This window comes from Neopsephotus bourkii, unplaced genomic scaffold, assembly GCF_033783945.1.
Source record: "Neopsephotus bourkii isolate Nb327-2 ecotype Australia unplaced genomic scaffold, CSIRO-AGI_Nbou_v1 NB_668, whole genome shotgun sequence".
NCBI classification, from domain to species: Eukaryota; Metazoa; Chordata; class Aves; order Psittaciformes; family Psittacidae; genus Neopsephotus; species Neopsephotus bourkii.
This window is the reverse complement of record NW_026901167.1, coordinates 762,990-779,013: the sequence shown is the minus strand read 5'-3', so window position 1 is coordinate 779,013 and position 16,024 is coordinate 762,990. Positions and strand designations below refer to the sequence as shown.

Sequence of the window (16,024 nt, the reverse complement as noted above, 5' to 3'; positions counted from 1 at the left end):
AAGGCCCAATGCATACAGCCAAAAGAAAGCCTGAGCAGAAGTCAGGTGTGTGAGAACACACCCATTCCAAAGCCACTTCTGATCCTCATTCTTGTATATATTAATTCCTGTGATCAAGAATTACAGGAATCCAGGACAACTCAACCTGAGAACAGATAATTCACCCAGAATAACCAATTCAAAGTGCTGTGGGATAGCTAGTTTGCAGCCTAAGCAGAACCAAGATTCCTTAAGTCTTTGTAGGTATTAAGACTAAGATTTCAGCAAGAAGCAAACTGGTAACCTAAAGAGAGCACAAAACCAACCCCATTTATCTTTGTTGTTATGCTCTGCTAAGAAGACAGGCAACTTTACCAACTGAACTGTGAGCAAGCCACCAGCAAAGACCTTCCATGAATCCCTGAACCACTGATGAGGTGCTTTGTGCTCTGATGCCTCCTGAAGAAAGAGCATCAAACTTCTTCTTAAAAGGAGTTTTATTCATTCCCTTGTGAACCCAGTACTTCATTAAGAACAATGACCAATAATTATACCTGGTTTAGCTGCTGTCTTTATATTTATTGAGGTCTGAACTGCAACAGGGCTAATGCCACTTTGGCTTCTTCTTTCTTCTGCTATGGCTTGGGCTGCAGCAACTGTGAGAAAGAAGAATTCCATAGTAAGAAAAGCTCGACAACCAAAACCGATTAAATAAATAGGTAACATAAAGACATAAAATTCTATCTGAGGTTGCAAATACTTTTATTAAATAACTATCCTGGGGCTGATCAACCTGTAAGAGGAAAAAACATGTTAAATGAGACTTCAGACCTGGAACAGCTTTGCTATGTTAAAAACACCAGTTACAAACCCTTATGTCTGAAGATGTGTAGCAAAGAACTAGAGAGTTTCCAAACTTGTATATGGAAAGAAACAGTATTTAGCAGTTATGAGTCTGACTTACACTTAATAATAAAAGCTCTTTGCTTTTATTATCTTTGCTACCATACACGTATTCGCAGACTGAACACACAGATGTAGTAGTCGATTAGCGCTGGTGGAATCATCTTCTCATGAAGAGCTTTCATTATTTCATGCCATGAAACAGCAAGTGGCTTAGCTGCAGAAAGCAAACCATTAAGGGATGCTTACAGTGGACTTCTACACTGCATCTTCAAAAATAAACTCTAATTATAAATTAAGACTCCAAACCAGTAATTGGAGCATTTGTGAGAGACCCATTCACCTCAGGGCAGTTTCACCAAGGTGAGCACACTGAACTACAGCTCACAGCTCATCACAGAGAAATGAAATGCTGGCAATATAAATTCTGCTAAATAATTAAACCCATTATGAAGTCAGAGAGACTGATTTATACATCACTTTCCACAGATTTTCTCTATTTTGGCATCAGCTTTCACTTTAACTGATCACCTTTTAGGGTGGGAAGGTGAAGTGTGACAGGGAAAGCAGGCAGGGTAAGACAGCATCACCCCATTTTCCTGCACAACTTTGACTAGGAACATCCTTACAGCAGTGACACCTTGTCCTCACCTTGGCTGGCAGATATGGGGAGATCAACTTGATTCTTACAGGAGAAGCAAGAGAACACACCATGCAATCAGTGAACAAGAGAGAAGTTGATGCCCGTCTTAAACATAAAAGGCAACCCACAAAAGATACCTATAACATGCCAGGATTTCAACCATAATGTGAAGGAGGAATGGTGTTACTTTAAATGTAACACCAAATTCGACAAGGACAGCTCTGCCAGTGATCTCAGGCTTCCCTTTAATAGAGTTGTGCAGGATGCAAAGGAGGAAGGAAGAGTCTCCCTCTTCTCCATGCATTGCCATGACAACTAGTTGTGTCATGGTAATAACCCTTCCTAAGGCTGTGCCAAGAACAATCACCTCAAAGTGTTTAATCCCATGTGATGTCAGTGATAAATGCAGATTACAATCCTGATTCAGCAACTCTAAATTGTCACCCGCAGCTGCTGCCATGTCTTGAATTCATTTTTCATTGCAGCACCAAACTAAAGTCTTCCTCAGTTCCATCCCATACGTCTCAGAGCTCTTTTCAGACAAGTCAAGAGACCAGATACACTGCAACACACCAACTGGCAAAGAGAATAGCTAAAAAGGCTCACTGTAATTAGTCAAAAAACTGATTTCCTCACTGTTGCATGTTACATAGATGGGCATCTTGCCCAAAAATGTTACCAACAAAACTATATATTCTCAACACAATTAGATGTGAAAACAGCCTGAGAAAAACTGGCCTACTGCAGGCTTTTCTGAAAGCAAAACCATACAGCCAGGGCACTTATATCCAATGACACCTTTAGAGATCAAGAAAGGATGAAAGAACATGAGCTGCTTCAAATACCATTTCAAGTGAAACCAATCCCAGAAACCCGGCTGCATCTTCAGTGTCCAGCAGGAAGGGAGGAGACTGGAGGTGTACAGGGAGATGGAGCCAGCCTGACTGGGAGAGGAGCCCACACCTACACCAGGCTTAGTTAAGACCAACACTGGGATTTTGCCCCAGCTCTCCAAGTTTAAGCATCCAAATTGACCGCAAGAAGCAAGCTGCAATTTAAAGAGGTGTAACATTCACCTTACTTTACTTGCAGAGGCAGCTGATGATGAGAAATCTTGCTGAATGAACCAGTCGTAAAGGATGCAGGGATTATGCATTTATTTATTCATTTAAAAACAAACAAACACGTGACTAAGGAACATGATTAGAAGGCGCTCATTTAAAAATGTGCCATATCTGCAAAGCAATTAGGTAGCTCATCTTAATTAATTAAGGTTGCAAAAAAGTACTATAGAACAGGAAAGTGGGTTAGGGAAACAGCACAGCTCGCAAAGGACACAGAGGTGAAAAGAGGCTGCAACTACTTAGCCAAAGGATTTTGTATGTCAGGGGTTTTTTGTTTGTCAGTCAAAATAGTCTGTGTTCAATGCTTCATTATTTGCATGGAAACAAGGTGCTTACAAATTGGGAAGGAGGAGATTTAAAGGCACCTTCGTGTCACACAGAAGCAATCCATAAAGTTAGCATGAAAAATGAACTGGGCATAAGAAGAAAAGATTATTAAAAGGGGAACAGGGATCCCCCAAGATAAAAGAGCTCAGTTTCACCAAGTCTCGGGTCAGCAGACAGGTTTTACAGCCCTTGTCAATCTGATGGTAAATTGACAATACGAAACTCTGATTTCCAAACTCCACGTTCGCCTACAGTATGAGAAAATGAACTGCACACTGTTGCACTTTTCAACCTTGAAGAGAGATTTTGTTTTAGTATGAGAAAAGAAATCTGCATTTTTAATACATTTAAATATTCTTTGGCACAGATGCCCCTCATTTTTTTGGCCTAACTTTCTATAATGAAAGTAGCATTTTCCATAATGAAAGTAGCATTTTCCGTATCAAAAGCAGCATTTTCCATAATGAAAGTAGCAGCCTTCAACTGAGCAAAGCTTCCCTGCAAAGAATTCTCCACAAACTCTTACCTATCTCTGTAAAATAAGCCTAAGACTTCTGTAATTAAACAGGAGAGCCCAGGATGGGAAATCAGTTAACAGCCATTTCACTACAACCTGTATTACTGACGGGTGCCTGCATGGCCGTACTCAGTGAACTTCCTGAAGAAGTAAGTCTCTTAGAGGCAAACATAAATCTCACTTCTATTCTGAGCTGCCCCTCCCACAGCGGTCACTAAAGGCTTTCACAGCTATAATTGTGATCTGTATAATGTGTGCGCTTGTTTCACCATAGTCTACCTTTAAATATTGATATTAAGAAAAGTACAGGCCACACATGTGGCCAATAATAACATCTGTATTCATGCATAATAAAGCAGGTATATCAAATGGTCAGGTGATTTGGGAAGCAGTTTTCCTCCTGCACCCTCATCACTGTTTCGCACTACGTGTGGGGCCAAGCATCTCATGGACAAACCAAAGCAAGGGAAGCAGCAGGAACTGGCTGCAGCAGGAGGCAATGTGCCAGACAAAGCTGACTCCCAATTCCACCTCCTTTGCTCAGGCTCAGGCTGGAAGTCCCACGCAGGTACAGCAGTGCATCCCTCGCTGAGCATGACAGCACTTCCTTTTGCTGATCAGGTTTCCAATATGCCCTAAGAGACCAGTGCTAAAAATAAAACCTTATTCCTATTTCAGTCCTTGCACTGAGTTAATACCCTTGGCCCTTGCCAAGGCTGCCAAAGGACCCACACAGTTGCTGTTCTTAAACCTCCTTAAGGACTGAAACAGCTCCATCCCTTCATCTAGTGAGGTTCAGGGCTTCCATCTTGATACCCGCGACCCAGCCAGACACTGCTCCCCGTGCCAAAGCAGAAGGGAGAGCAGAACATGCTGACTTCCACAGCAATCCTTCTGGTTCTTTTGATTTAATGACTCATTATGCAAAGCCAACAACCAAAACAACCCCAGACTAAGCCTTTGAAACAAAAGGTAGGAGGTCTCCTGAATGCAAAGCACTGTTGTGAATCTAACTGTTTTCATAAAAGTTGAAAGCAGGTAACAAAAAGCCAATCAGAAATCCATAAACCAAAAGTAAGCTTCCAAGCAAAATGTCTCTTGATTTTATAGCAAATTGGTAACATTTTCAACTTGCTCCACTACAGCAGCTAATAACACTTGTCTAGACGACGGCAATCCTTGTCAGGAACACTGTTCAAATCCTTTTTGTTCCAGTCATTTTTGTCCATGCTTTCAGGAATGATGAGGGAAGTCAGCATCCAACTTGAAGATTTCTGTGTGCTGTCTTTTAAGCTGATTTCCACTCATTAATTAACACAGGTTAAGACAAATGGATGCAAGATCATGTCAGATGCTATCAAAATCGGGTACCGGTTTTACACCATTACTCCTTGTTTAAAGGACACCCTCGCGTAAGGTGGACACCACCAACATCCTAATGATGAACAGCAAAGCCCTCTCTGCATGCACTCCTCCCTGTTCTCCCTCTTCTTTCTGAGTTGATCCTCACATCCCATCTTGGGGCTGCAAGGACTGCCAGGATCCATACCCAAACACGTGAGCCTCCCAGTAGGCACCCTCTGACGGACCAGCTGGAAGGCAGATGGCTCTCCTGTTTTGTCTGGGCAGCCACCAGATGGAAAGCACGCGGATCTCCAGAAAGCAGTGCCTGCTGTCTCTCAGCTTCAGCAGGCCTGAAGAGCTTCCTGTTGTCTCATCCTTACGCCAGGCCCCGTTCACACACTTCCATTCTGTATTTATTCCCTGCAGGGGATACCTGTTTTGTTACCTTTATGTGCTTTTCTCTCTTTAAGCCAGCTGCTGCAACTACTTCTGTACAAGAATCTGGTTTCCTTCCCAATGTCTAAGGCAATCTGGGATGGTTTCTTCAGTTCATCACAAGTATCAATCCCACTGGAAAACTCTTTGACACAACCATTCCTTTGTAGTACATGAATAAGCAGCTCCACAAATAAGTATTTGAGACCTATTTGCACAAATGTGAGTTTTTACTTAAACATCCACACTCAGATTAAGAGCTGGAAACATTTAAGAAACCCCCACATCATCAACAAAACACACTGTATTTCCAAGAAGGAAGCCTACAAAGATAGAGCTGAAGCAATCTCAAAACCACATTACCATATTCATTCAGCCTAGGGCGCAATCAGAGAGGCACCAGGAAGGTTGCTAGTTAATTTGTGGGTTGATCTCTGTACACTTTTCCTTAGGGGGAGCGCATAATCTAAACCAGACTTGAATGTAACACAAGCACAGACCAAAGAATCACAATTTGTCCTTGGAAGAATCAGCAATCATCTCCAAACACTCTGTACAGTCAGAGATGCTGTATCACCGTCCAACAGCCACATTAGGTGAGCACCATCCTTAGTCCAAATGCTAGTCTCTCTACTCAACAGGAAAAACAACTGGGCCTTCTGCTGCATTCACTTTCCCCTTTGCCACACTCTTCTTCCCCAGGGTTCTTCCTCACCATTCCAAAGAAACATGGAAAGGCTTTGCATCATCCTGCAGGATCCACTGTTTGGGGTTTTTAATCTTTCACCATCTGTTTTGATGCGATCGTACCATTGTACGAAAAGGTCCTCCAAAGCAGCCACTTCTCCAACTCACACACTGCCAATTCTCTGTGAGCTTTAACTCAGGTCATTCCCCTGTTCTACCTGGCATTAGTTAATAATCTGTTTATTGCATTGCGCTTACCAAGCTTATCTGCAGTGACTCTGCTTAGAGCTGATGTTTCCTGCACAAAGGACATCCAAGCCTCACAGTCCTAAGTGTGTTCTTTAGCAGCCATGCACTGCTGTCCTGTCTTTGCCGTCTGGAAGCACAGTCTTAGTAAGACACAGCCACAGGGAAGCTGGAGCTTTGGAACGGTTGGAGCACTCATTATGTTTCCCAGTGAAAGAGCAAGGCACTGAGGTTGGGTAAAATTCTCCACCAGAATAAATTAAGGCTGCATTTTAGATGTAAAGAGAATTATTTCTGCACAGTTTCTGTGGGTTGGCAACTACAAACTCTTCTCACCAAGTGAAAAACAAACAGGAATTGCTTTCATCCACCTTGAGTGATTTCTTTGAAAGATGTATTAGACACTGACTGCAACACTGATGCAATATATAATGACTAAAACTCCCTTGTGAACCTTCCCAAGTGTAACATAAATCAGTAGTTACCTGCTTCTGCATAGAGGAAATTCCAAAGTAGCCTAATACACTGGACTGAAATGAAAGCAGTTTATAGAATAAATACGGTCTTACTTAATTTCAAATGGATTCACTGTGAAACTTAGTAATTATACAAGTTATATTCTTATATATGAGTGTATATAGATTAAACACTCCAAAACTGACAGAATTAGACACAGGTTTAACAGCTACAGAAGGATCAAGCAGGTAAAATGGTAGAGTTTTAAAGAGAATGGAAGATTATTAGTACCCACTCTGATGTACGTGTAATTTTCTTTCTTTAACACCACTTTCTGATGCCTCAGGAGTATGTGTTTTGTCCCTCACACTGCACTGGTTTAACACATCAGTGCAGTCTCACTTCTTACCTGCTCTGAGCAGTTTAGTTCCTACTACCATTGCAGCCCAAGGGTCAGCAAAGCTGGACAGACAGAAATCAACATTTCTGCTTTATTCCTCTAACACTGGAGGCTGCCTTCAACTGACTCCCATTCACCCTCCTGCACTGCCACTGCTTAAAGTAACTTCAAGGCAAACTCCTGTTCCCGTCTCCTCTTTCACATCTGTTTTCTCCATTGTATTTCTTTCTCTTATACTGCACTAGCCCTAACACTGAAAATCAGCTAACTTCTATCCACTACTTCCCCCTTTCCTGAGCAGCCTGATTGCTTTTGCTTGCTCCAAGCCTGTTCTTCTAAATGCTTTTGTCCTCTTTGTCTGCAGGCTGGCTATTGTTTAATACACACAGCCCGAACAGTGCTAGCAAAGAACACAGCCTAGCACTACAAGTCACAACGAACTTGAGACAAACTCTGTGAAAACACCATTTTGAGACTTCTTTAGCTGGAAGGATAACAGCTTCTTCACATGACAGCACTGAAAACTACTGCTTTTGCCTTCTACACTCAATGAATTTGTTAATGGCAACTTCAGAGCTCATTCAAACACTGTCTCTGCTTCAGAAGAGGGACCATGTTGGCATTTACCCCCAAGAGACCAGCCTTCAGACTCAAATCAAATCACTGAATGCACCAGAACAGTGATATAAGACACTGACAAGTCCGCAGCACACGTAATGCAGCAAACGCACTGTCTAAAGCAGAACAGTGATGCAAAATGGATAAAGGGCAAAAGAGACCAATAAAGAGATTCTATTTCTGCTTAATTCATTACCCACTGGCAGAGCTTTCAGAGAAATCTGAAAGTAAGGGGACACTTGCAGATCTGGTCTGGAGATGCCTGTCCTTGGTTTTGAATGTCCAGAACCCAACCTACACATCGCTGATTGGCACCATGCTGCAAAAACACAGCCCTTTAATACATGCTCTTGGGAAAACTAAGCAGAGGATAAACTTTCAAATGAATAAATGTGTTCTATTAAATATGTTCTTTAAGCATAAAGATTTCTATTGGATTTCTGTATTCTTGTAGCCAATCCCTCTTGGACTTGTGAGAACACTTGGAAGCTTTAAATCACTTGCCCAGAGAAGGCAATTCACAAGCCACTACAGTATCTTTGCTCACTCTGAAGATTCAGGTCAGTGCATTCAAACAGTAGAGGCTGTCTGTAAATTAAGAGCCAGTTAAGTACTCACAAAGCAGTATTTTAACAGTTCCCTGTGAAATACGAAGGCATAAAATACGGTGAGGAAAGACCCCTCGGCTAGTGGTACCCGTGTTCTTCAAAGCCAACTTCTGCTGTGGGCCCTTCACCTAGAAAGCAGAAGTTTCCAAGGGACTGGAAAATAAAAGTAATTTAGAAGAAAGCAAGTGTCAAGCAGCAGCCTTCCTGAAAAGCAAATGCTTGTGGCCATTTCTGTACACTGTGAACACCACAGGAACATGGGATGGATGTGCTGAGGCACTATGCAGGCAGCTGAGGCTTCTCTTCCAAACAAGAACACTTGGAGCAACATTTGATCTTTTGTATGTGAATCCCATAGTCCAAGTTCATCCCCAGCAACTAGAACAGTCTGAATTTACTGGCCAGGCATATCTGAACACATTGAAAGCCTATCATCAAGTAAGAATTACCTGGATGTAAGATACATAGCTGGAAGCTACATGGCACTAAGTTATTTGTGGCAGACCAGGAATTTGAAGACCCTGGTTTGTTTTTAAAATACCATCAGTCAGATGCAGAGAATATTAAAACATCATTAAAACTGCATGCTCAGAATTGTATTTGTCAGGGTATCCTTTCACAACAGGGCTGCAAGTATCTCCAAGTATTTAATGAGTTTAAAAACAGAGAGCAGCATTTGATACCCCTAATGACTAACCCAGAGTACTTCTTCTGTTTATCTCATAGTAACCCAGGGCTTTTATTCTTAACTCTTTTATCACTTTGAACCACTGAGAATTAATACTATCCTAAGTACTGATACATACTTTAAATACTGCTACCTGTTTTCCTTTTCTTTTATACACCAGTGTATAAAGAAGCAACAGTCCTTAATTCTAGTCACATTTTAAGGCTATCCACAAGCATAGTACAAGCCACAGTATCTCTGGGCTCTCACCATTAGAGTTATGAACCTTACAACTCATTATTTGTTGACTACTTCCACCTGAATTGAAGCATGGAATCCAAATTTATCTTCTGCAATTTTAACACATGAAGAACTATGTTGAGAATGGAACATTCTGTGTAAGTCATTTCAAAAAACAGGCTGCATATACACATGGTTTTGGTTTTTCTTTCCAGCAAGGAGGATAACCTTATCTTTCCTGGATGAAATTGGAGAAAACTCAAGAATTTAAGACTTTTCAATTAGAATAAAACCATTTTTATAAACCATTTACAACTGGCAGCAGACTTCAAAATGTTAAGCACCTAAGATGCAGCATACATCTTTATGAATCAGCATGAAATTATCCCTACTCTGTACTATTGCATTTCCATGAACAAGAAGAAAATGAAATTAAGGCTCATAGCCATCACAATTACATTAAGTTTTCAGCCTGACTTGGGAATGCTCTCTCTCACCACTGGGATCTACGTGAAACCCAGCTGCTGAGCTGTTCTCTGCACTGATCGCCTTGGCACTCTGTAAAGCACTCTAACTTCTACATGGGGGGAAAAAGACACAGCACAGAAAAACCCTAAAGACCTTCAACAAAGTTATGAGGAGGTGGACAGAACAAGAAACTGAAGCCAGACCTAGCAAATGCCAGTTGAATACCCCGGTCAATGGGCCCCCTTTGCTCCACAGATGGAATATGTACAAGTCATTCACACAAACACCACCAAGATGACAACTCGATGCCTTCTTTTCCTGTCAATTCTGCATGCATGTGTTTGGTAAAGAAGTTACCAGGAACTGTGCTCCAGGCAAGGCAGACAAAGCCAGTCTCGCTGACACAGGAAGAAACAACTGATTAGATGGAATGAAACTGTTATTTTATTAGCTAGCTTCCAACATAACCAGGCTAGGCCATGCAGGTCATGGGAATAATGCCTCCAGCTAGGTTTGTTGAAACAGGCACTTCATTTTTGCCCCATGTCCTGAGACAGGTTTCCCAAAAGATCATTTAGGTCTTGGAAAGGAAAACATACATGCAGCATTTTAACATACTCTTTTGAACAACCTTCACAACAGTGATGCAGTATCCGAGTGGAAATCCTAGCTACAGTACAGCCAAGCTCTGCAAAAGCAAGTACACATTCCCTACTGTTCATACAACAAAGGACATAATCAGAGATGGTAGTATTTCAGTGAATGTGAAGATAAAACAACAGATGTAGGCTACAACAGCTTCAATGAGAAGAGGTTTTATTCTGATTACCCACACTGTTCAAGAAAAAACACTGGGTAAACCACAAGTAAACACCTATTCCCCTCTTCTCAAATCTTGACAAGCTCTGCAGTGCTTATGGTATTAGAACGGGAGCAGAAATTCCTCTTCATCCCTGAAGGATGACAGCAGCAAGCACGGAGCACAAGAATGAAGTAAGCACCTGCTGTTTCCCCACTGCTGTTTCACAGTGTACAATCACAACTCATTGCTAATGTTAAGTGATGTTCATGCATCACTGACAGAAATGTTAACTGGCTTCTAGTTGTAGTAGGAACTGTACTCGTTGTAGAATTTATGCTTTTTGTTACCCACCTGAAGGAAGTAAGATTGGACAAGTGTGTAAGAGCAATTACTGCAAAGAAATCACAGACCTGACACAGCAGGCATGATTTGACCTGCAGAATCTTAATTACAGTTGATACTCAGGAAAGAGAAGCACCTTTTCCTTACTTCAACAGCAGCTTTAAATAGCAAGAAAAAGTCTCTTTAAACTTACTCCATTGGTGTGGAAGTTAGTAACAAGTGGCACCGTGGGATTCTACACTTTCAAGGCCTAGAATCCTCAACAAGCACCACATCAAACCAGTTATCAAGAGGCTGGTAACAGAGAGCGGGGGCTGAATGGTAGCATGGCCCAAACCAGGTTCCTCCTGCTGTCTCTTCACATCTCCAAAGAGCCGATATCAGACTTGGTTGCTGCTTGCAACCTCTCTAAACAGCAGCAAACACAGCAGCAATTATCTTGCAAATTCCACTGTTAACCACGGGATGGCAAGGACCATTTCTAAACATCCTTTGCTTTCCCCAGAGAGCGGGGGAGTGCTACTGACAAGCAGTCGGGAGCAGAACTGCAGCAGCCTGTACGCTCACAGACAGTATTGCTTCACATCAGCAGCCAGTTCATCCTCTAGCATGTAACTGCTAGAAATGCTTCTAATGTAAACTGAAGTTCAGATTCTGGTTCAGTGACTTCTACCCCCTCAGGGGAAAAAAATCAAGGATGCAGTGAGGGGGTTGGTTTTGGTTTCTAACATGATGTGCATATTAGAACATGTGCGTATCTAAAGGGAGATGGAGCTCAAGGAACATTTCACCTCTGGTTTTGGGACTCAATCAAGGTCATGACAACTGTCAGCAAACGTGGGTGTCCTCTTTTAGACGAGCTCAGGAGCACGCAATGCACAAGAGCGAACTCAGCAGTTCCAGCAGGCAGGATAAGGATCAAACAGACATGGCCTGTGCAGGTGAGCAGTGCTATCTCTTGGCAGTGCTCCTTCTGGAGCACTAAACTGTCTTCACTTTGAAAGAGAAACAAAGAGTAATTCAGTGCTATTTCTGACAGACAACACACTGAAGACGAAAGGCTGCCAGACAAGAGTTGTGCATTCACAACCTTTCGCCAGCGCTCTTCTTTATGTAATTACACAGGTACATTGAAAAGAATCAAGCAAGAAGCTATCAGAGCAGCTCCTGTACACAGTCCAAATTAGCTTAGATCAAACCACACTCCTCTTGCTTGATTTTTGTCTCGGATAAGAAAACGTTTATCTTTGCTAATGGCTCACCCACAAAGCTTAACGTGTGGAGATGTGCCATGAAATTATGCTTGGAACATGTATCAAGGATGCACAATACTCATTTATGATATTAAAGGGCCTAAAGTATAAACAGGCACATTAACACACCCAAAGCAAAGTTTAGCTCTCTTAAGACACCAGTTAAACAAAAAGGCAGGTATAGATATAAAGGGATTACCCAGCCTTTGATTAGGAATCAATGCCGCAGACTGCCCCTGCCTCGGACACCTGGGCTCGGAGCTGCCCCCGGCCACAGCGGCTGCAAACGCCGATGGTTTGCAGCGAACTCAAGAGCCCCCCCGAAGGAACCCGGTTAGTTCGGACCGCCAAGAAGCGCTGAAACCCGGGTTACTGGGGTAACGAAGCCGCCCTGCAGCCGCTCGCTGCTGCCCGCAGAGGTCCCAAGCCGGCCAGAGGAGGAGAGGAGGCTCCAGCGCCCCACAGCCCCGTCCGGGCGGGCGAGGGGCCGGGGCCGGGCAGCGCCTCTCCCTCACCCCAGCGGACACAAAGACCGGCGGCTCGCGGGCCCCACATCCCGCTCCCGGTGCCCCCGCATCCCGCCTCGGGAAGGGGGCCGGGCTCACGGCGCGGCGGAAGGCGACTGGGGAAGGGGAAGGGGGGGAAGACACACACACACACACACACACACACAACACCCGGCCCCAACGGCGGGCCCCGGGACCGCCCCGCCGGGACAGACCCCCCCGAGCCCTTCCCTGCCCGCTCTCACCCATCTGCTCCCGCAGCCCCTTCAAGGAGGAGGAGGAGGAAGAGCAGGAGGGGGGAGCCGCGCCGCCACCGCCGCCCTCCGCCATCTTCAGCGCCGGGACGCGCCAGTGCCGGCCGGGCAAAGGGGGACGCGGGAGCGCAGTGCGCAGGCTCCGCACCGCCCGGCAGCGCCGCCGCGGGGCAGGGCCGAGACAGGGCGGGGGACGGCGGGCGGGGCCTGCAGGGGTCCGGGAGTGCGGCCACGGGCTGCCCAACGGGGCCTCCAGCGGCGGCAGTGGGAGAGCGCCCCATCCCCATCGCCATCGCGGTCATCATCCCATCCCCATCGCCATCCCCATCCCCATCCCCATCGCCATCCCCATCCCCATCCTCATCCCCATCCCCATCCCCATCCCCATCGCCATCCCCATCCCCATCCCCATCGCCATCCCCATCCCCATCGCCATCCCCATCGCCATCCCCATCCCCATCCCCATCCCCATCCCCATCGCCATCCCCATCGCCATCCCCATCGCCATCCCCATCCCCATCCCCATCCCCATCCCCATCGCCATCCCCATCCCCATCCCCATCGCCATCCCCATCGCCATCCCCATCCCCATCCCCATCCCCATCCCCATCGCCATCCCCATCGCCATCCCCATCCCCATCGCCATCCCCATCCCCATCGCCATCCCCATCCCCATCCCCATCGCCATCCCCATCGCCATCCCCATCGCCATCCCCATCCCCATCCCCATCCCCATCCCCATCCCCATCCTCATCCCCATCCCCATCGCCATCCCCATCCTCATCTCCATCCCCATCCTCATCTCCATCCCCATCCCTATCACCATCCCCATCCCCATCCCCATCCCCATCTCCATCCCCATCCCCATCCCCATCCTCATCTCCATCCCTATCACCATCCCCATCCCCATCTCCATCCCCATCCCCATCCGCCTGGAGCTCGTCTCCAGCAGCGAGTGGGAAATGCCGCAGAAACAGGCGTCGGAGCTGTCGTGGTCCCGGCACTGAGGGGGACCCAGCACCCGAGGCCACCTCAGAGCACCACAGGGCAGGGGATGCCAGCTCACAACTGGCCCACATGCCGGTGTATGGCGGGTGGTTTATGGCCCCACAACAACCACAAATGTTACCCTGCCATTAAAGATGATGAATCAGCTTCCAACCACCTCTGGCAGCTGTCTGGGGCAATGAGACTCTATGAACGGTAAAGTCACTTGTCCAACAGAGGCTCAAGCAGAGGGGAAGCAGGCTACATCAGGTCTCAGCTTGGATGAGACTAAACCTGAATTAGCTTCTGCCTAAGAGCTCAGCTCAGCCTCCCCTCGGCCAGGTTCAAGCCATTCCCCTTGCCCTGTCCCTACATCCCTTGTCCCAAGCCGCACTCCAGGTTCCCTGCAGCCCCTTTAGGCACTGGAGCTGCTCTAAGGTCTCCCCTTCAGGAGCCTTCTCTTCTCCAGGCTGCCCCAGCCCAGCTCTCTCAGCCTGGCTCCAGAGCAGAGCTGCTCCAGCCCTCGCAGCATCTCCATGGCCTCCTCTGGACTCTCTCCAACAGCTCCAGGTCCCTCTTGTGCTGCTGCCCCAGAGCTGGATCAGGGCTGCAGGGGGGTCTCCCCAGAGCACAGCAGAGGGGGAGGATCCCCTTCCAGTGAGCTGCACCCGCTGTGTAACTGAGTGCTCACTGGCTTGCAACGGGGCTGGGAGTTGTGTCCTGTGTTTCAAATACCCCTGGTTTTGTACATGTCTCCATAAGACGACAAAAAACCCCAAGAGGTGAAGTGGTCCAGCCCACTAGGAAACAACATAATGAAACCTCACTGATGGAAACCTCAGATTCTATTCTGTTAACTTGAATTTGTCACTTAATTGTTGTGCTGCCTCGTTGGTTATCAGTGAATTCTGAATCTCTTCTCTTTTTGTCTCTGGTTTTCTGCTCCACAAAGGGTCAGGATAAAATGCTATGGTATGGCCATAGGAAGGGGTAGATTCTTTGGGCCTTGTGTGGAAAACTCCCTTTGCAATCATAAACGGGAAGTTTACCTGTCAACAAGCCAAAAAAAAACCCCAAAATGAGAAGAATCCAGGGAAAAGGAGCACTGAGGTCACTTTGTGCTTCAAGAGAGCAAAACGGAACCTTAGGAAAACTCAGAGCAGGGCTCCATTTTAACCTGAATCTTCAGAGCACAGATTTGCCCTCTTCTTTGTTTCTTGTTTGTTATATTGGCTTTCCCCTCTTTAACGTGTGTGTACGGAGACTCCTTCCCCAGCCTCATCCCCATCCCCATCCCCATCCCCATCCCCATCCCCATCCCCATCCCCATCCCCATCACTGTTCCTCTCAGTGTTAATAGAATGCCAATTATTAGTAGTAGTATTTAAAACAAAAGCTAAAGGGTAAAAAACCACTGAAGAGTTGGTGCCAGCTTTCCCAAGGTTGTTGTTACACTCTGCAGGAATAACACCTTCCCTCTTTGCAGTCTCCATGTGCCTTATACACATGCTGAAATGGAACTGCACCATTCCACGGAGAGGCATTCAGGTGTTATCCTCGTTTTACAGAGGAGAGAACTGAGTCACTGCAGTCAAAGTCTCCAGTTAGGTCATGGACAAAGCAGCACAGCAAGAAATAACCCCAGCCTGGATTCCTTGACTCCTTGCTCTGTAGCCACATCTTTTCCCACCTTCCTTTTACCCCCAGCTATCAGAAAATGCCACCAAAATGGTTTATATTGACTCTGTACAGCATGAAGTACAGTCAGTGAGGTACAAATAAATGGTCAAACTACCTAACAGAATGTAATCCTGATGTTTTTTGCAAGCCCCATAGGTAATGTGCAGTTACAACACTGTCCTTTCCCTATCTCTAACAATAAAGTGCTCAAGACTGGTTTGGGGTGCCTTTGAATTTTTATTAGGTTCCATCTATTTCCCTTCACTCACAGTATTTCTTTACCACACTGTGCAATGAAAGGTGCCAGTGCCTATTTATCCATTTTGGTTCCTCAGATTATAAATGAGGACAATTGGCATGGGAGCAATCACTGCTGAAGAGAACAAATAGAACGGGCCGCTACAATCAACCTTCACATGAAATGGCATTTGCTGTTCTTTCTGTTTCAGCAGACACATATCCAAGTGGCCTCAGTGTAACGCATCTGATATTCTGTACATGCAAAGCTCCAGAGCAGAAGGTATAAATTACAGGAAGG

General features: G+C 45.5%; 1 protein-coding gene across 1 annotated transcript in view; it reads right to left on the bottom strand.

The window, feature by feature from the left end:
• The window catches only part of MAP7D3 (MAP7 domain containing 3), a 43,336-nt gene extending 30,354 nt beyond the window's left edge, over positions 1 to 12,982 (bottom strand). Inside the window, exons 1-2 of the mRNA XM_061353212.1 lie at positions 12,811 to 12,982; positions 534 to 635 (exon numbers count right to left, since the gene is read on the bottom strand). Coding sequence (XP_061209196.1) covers positions 534 to 635; positions 12,811 to 12,895 — 187 coding nt within the window. The 5' untranslated portion in view covers positions 12,896 to 12,982. The remainder of the gene's footprint in view (positions 1 to 533; positions 636 to 12,810) is intronic.
• Positions 12,983 to 16,024: the final 3,042 nt, after the last annotated feature.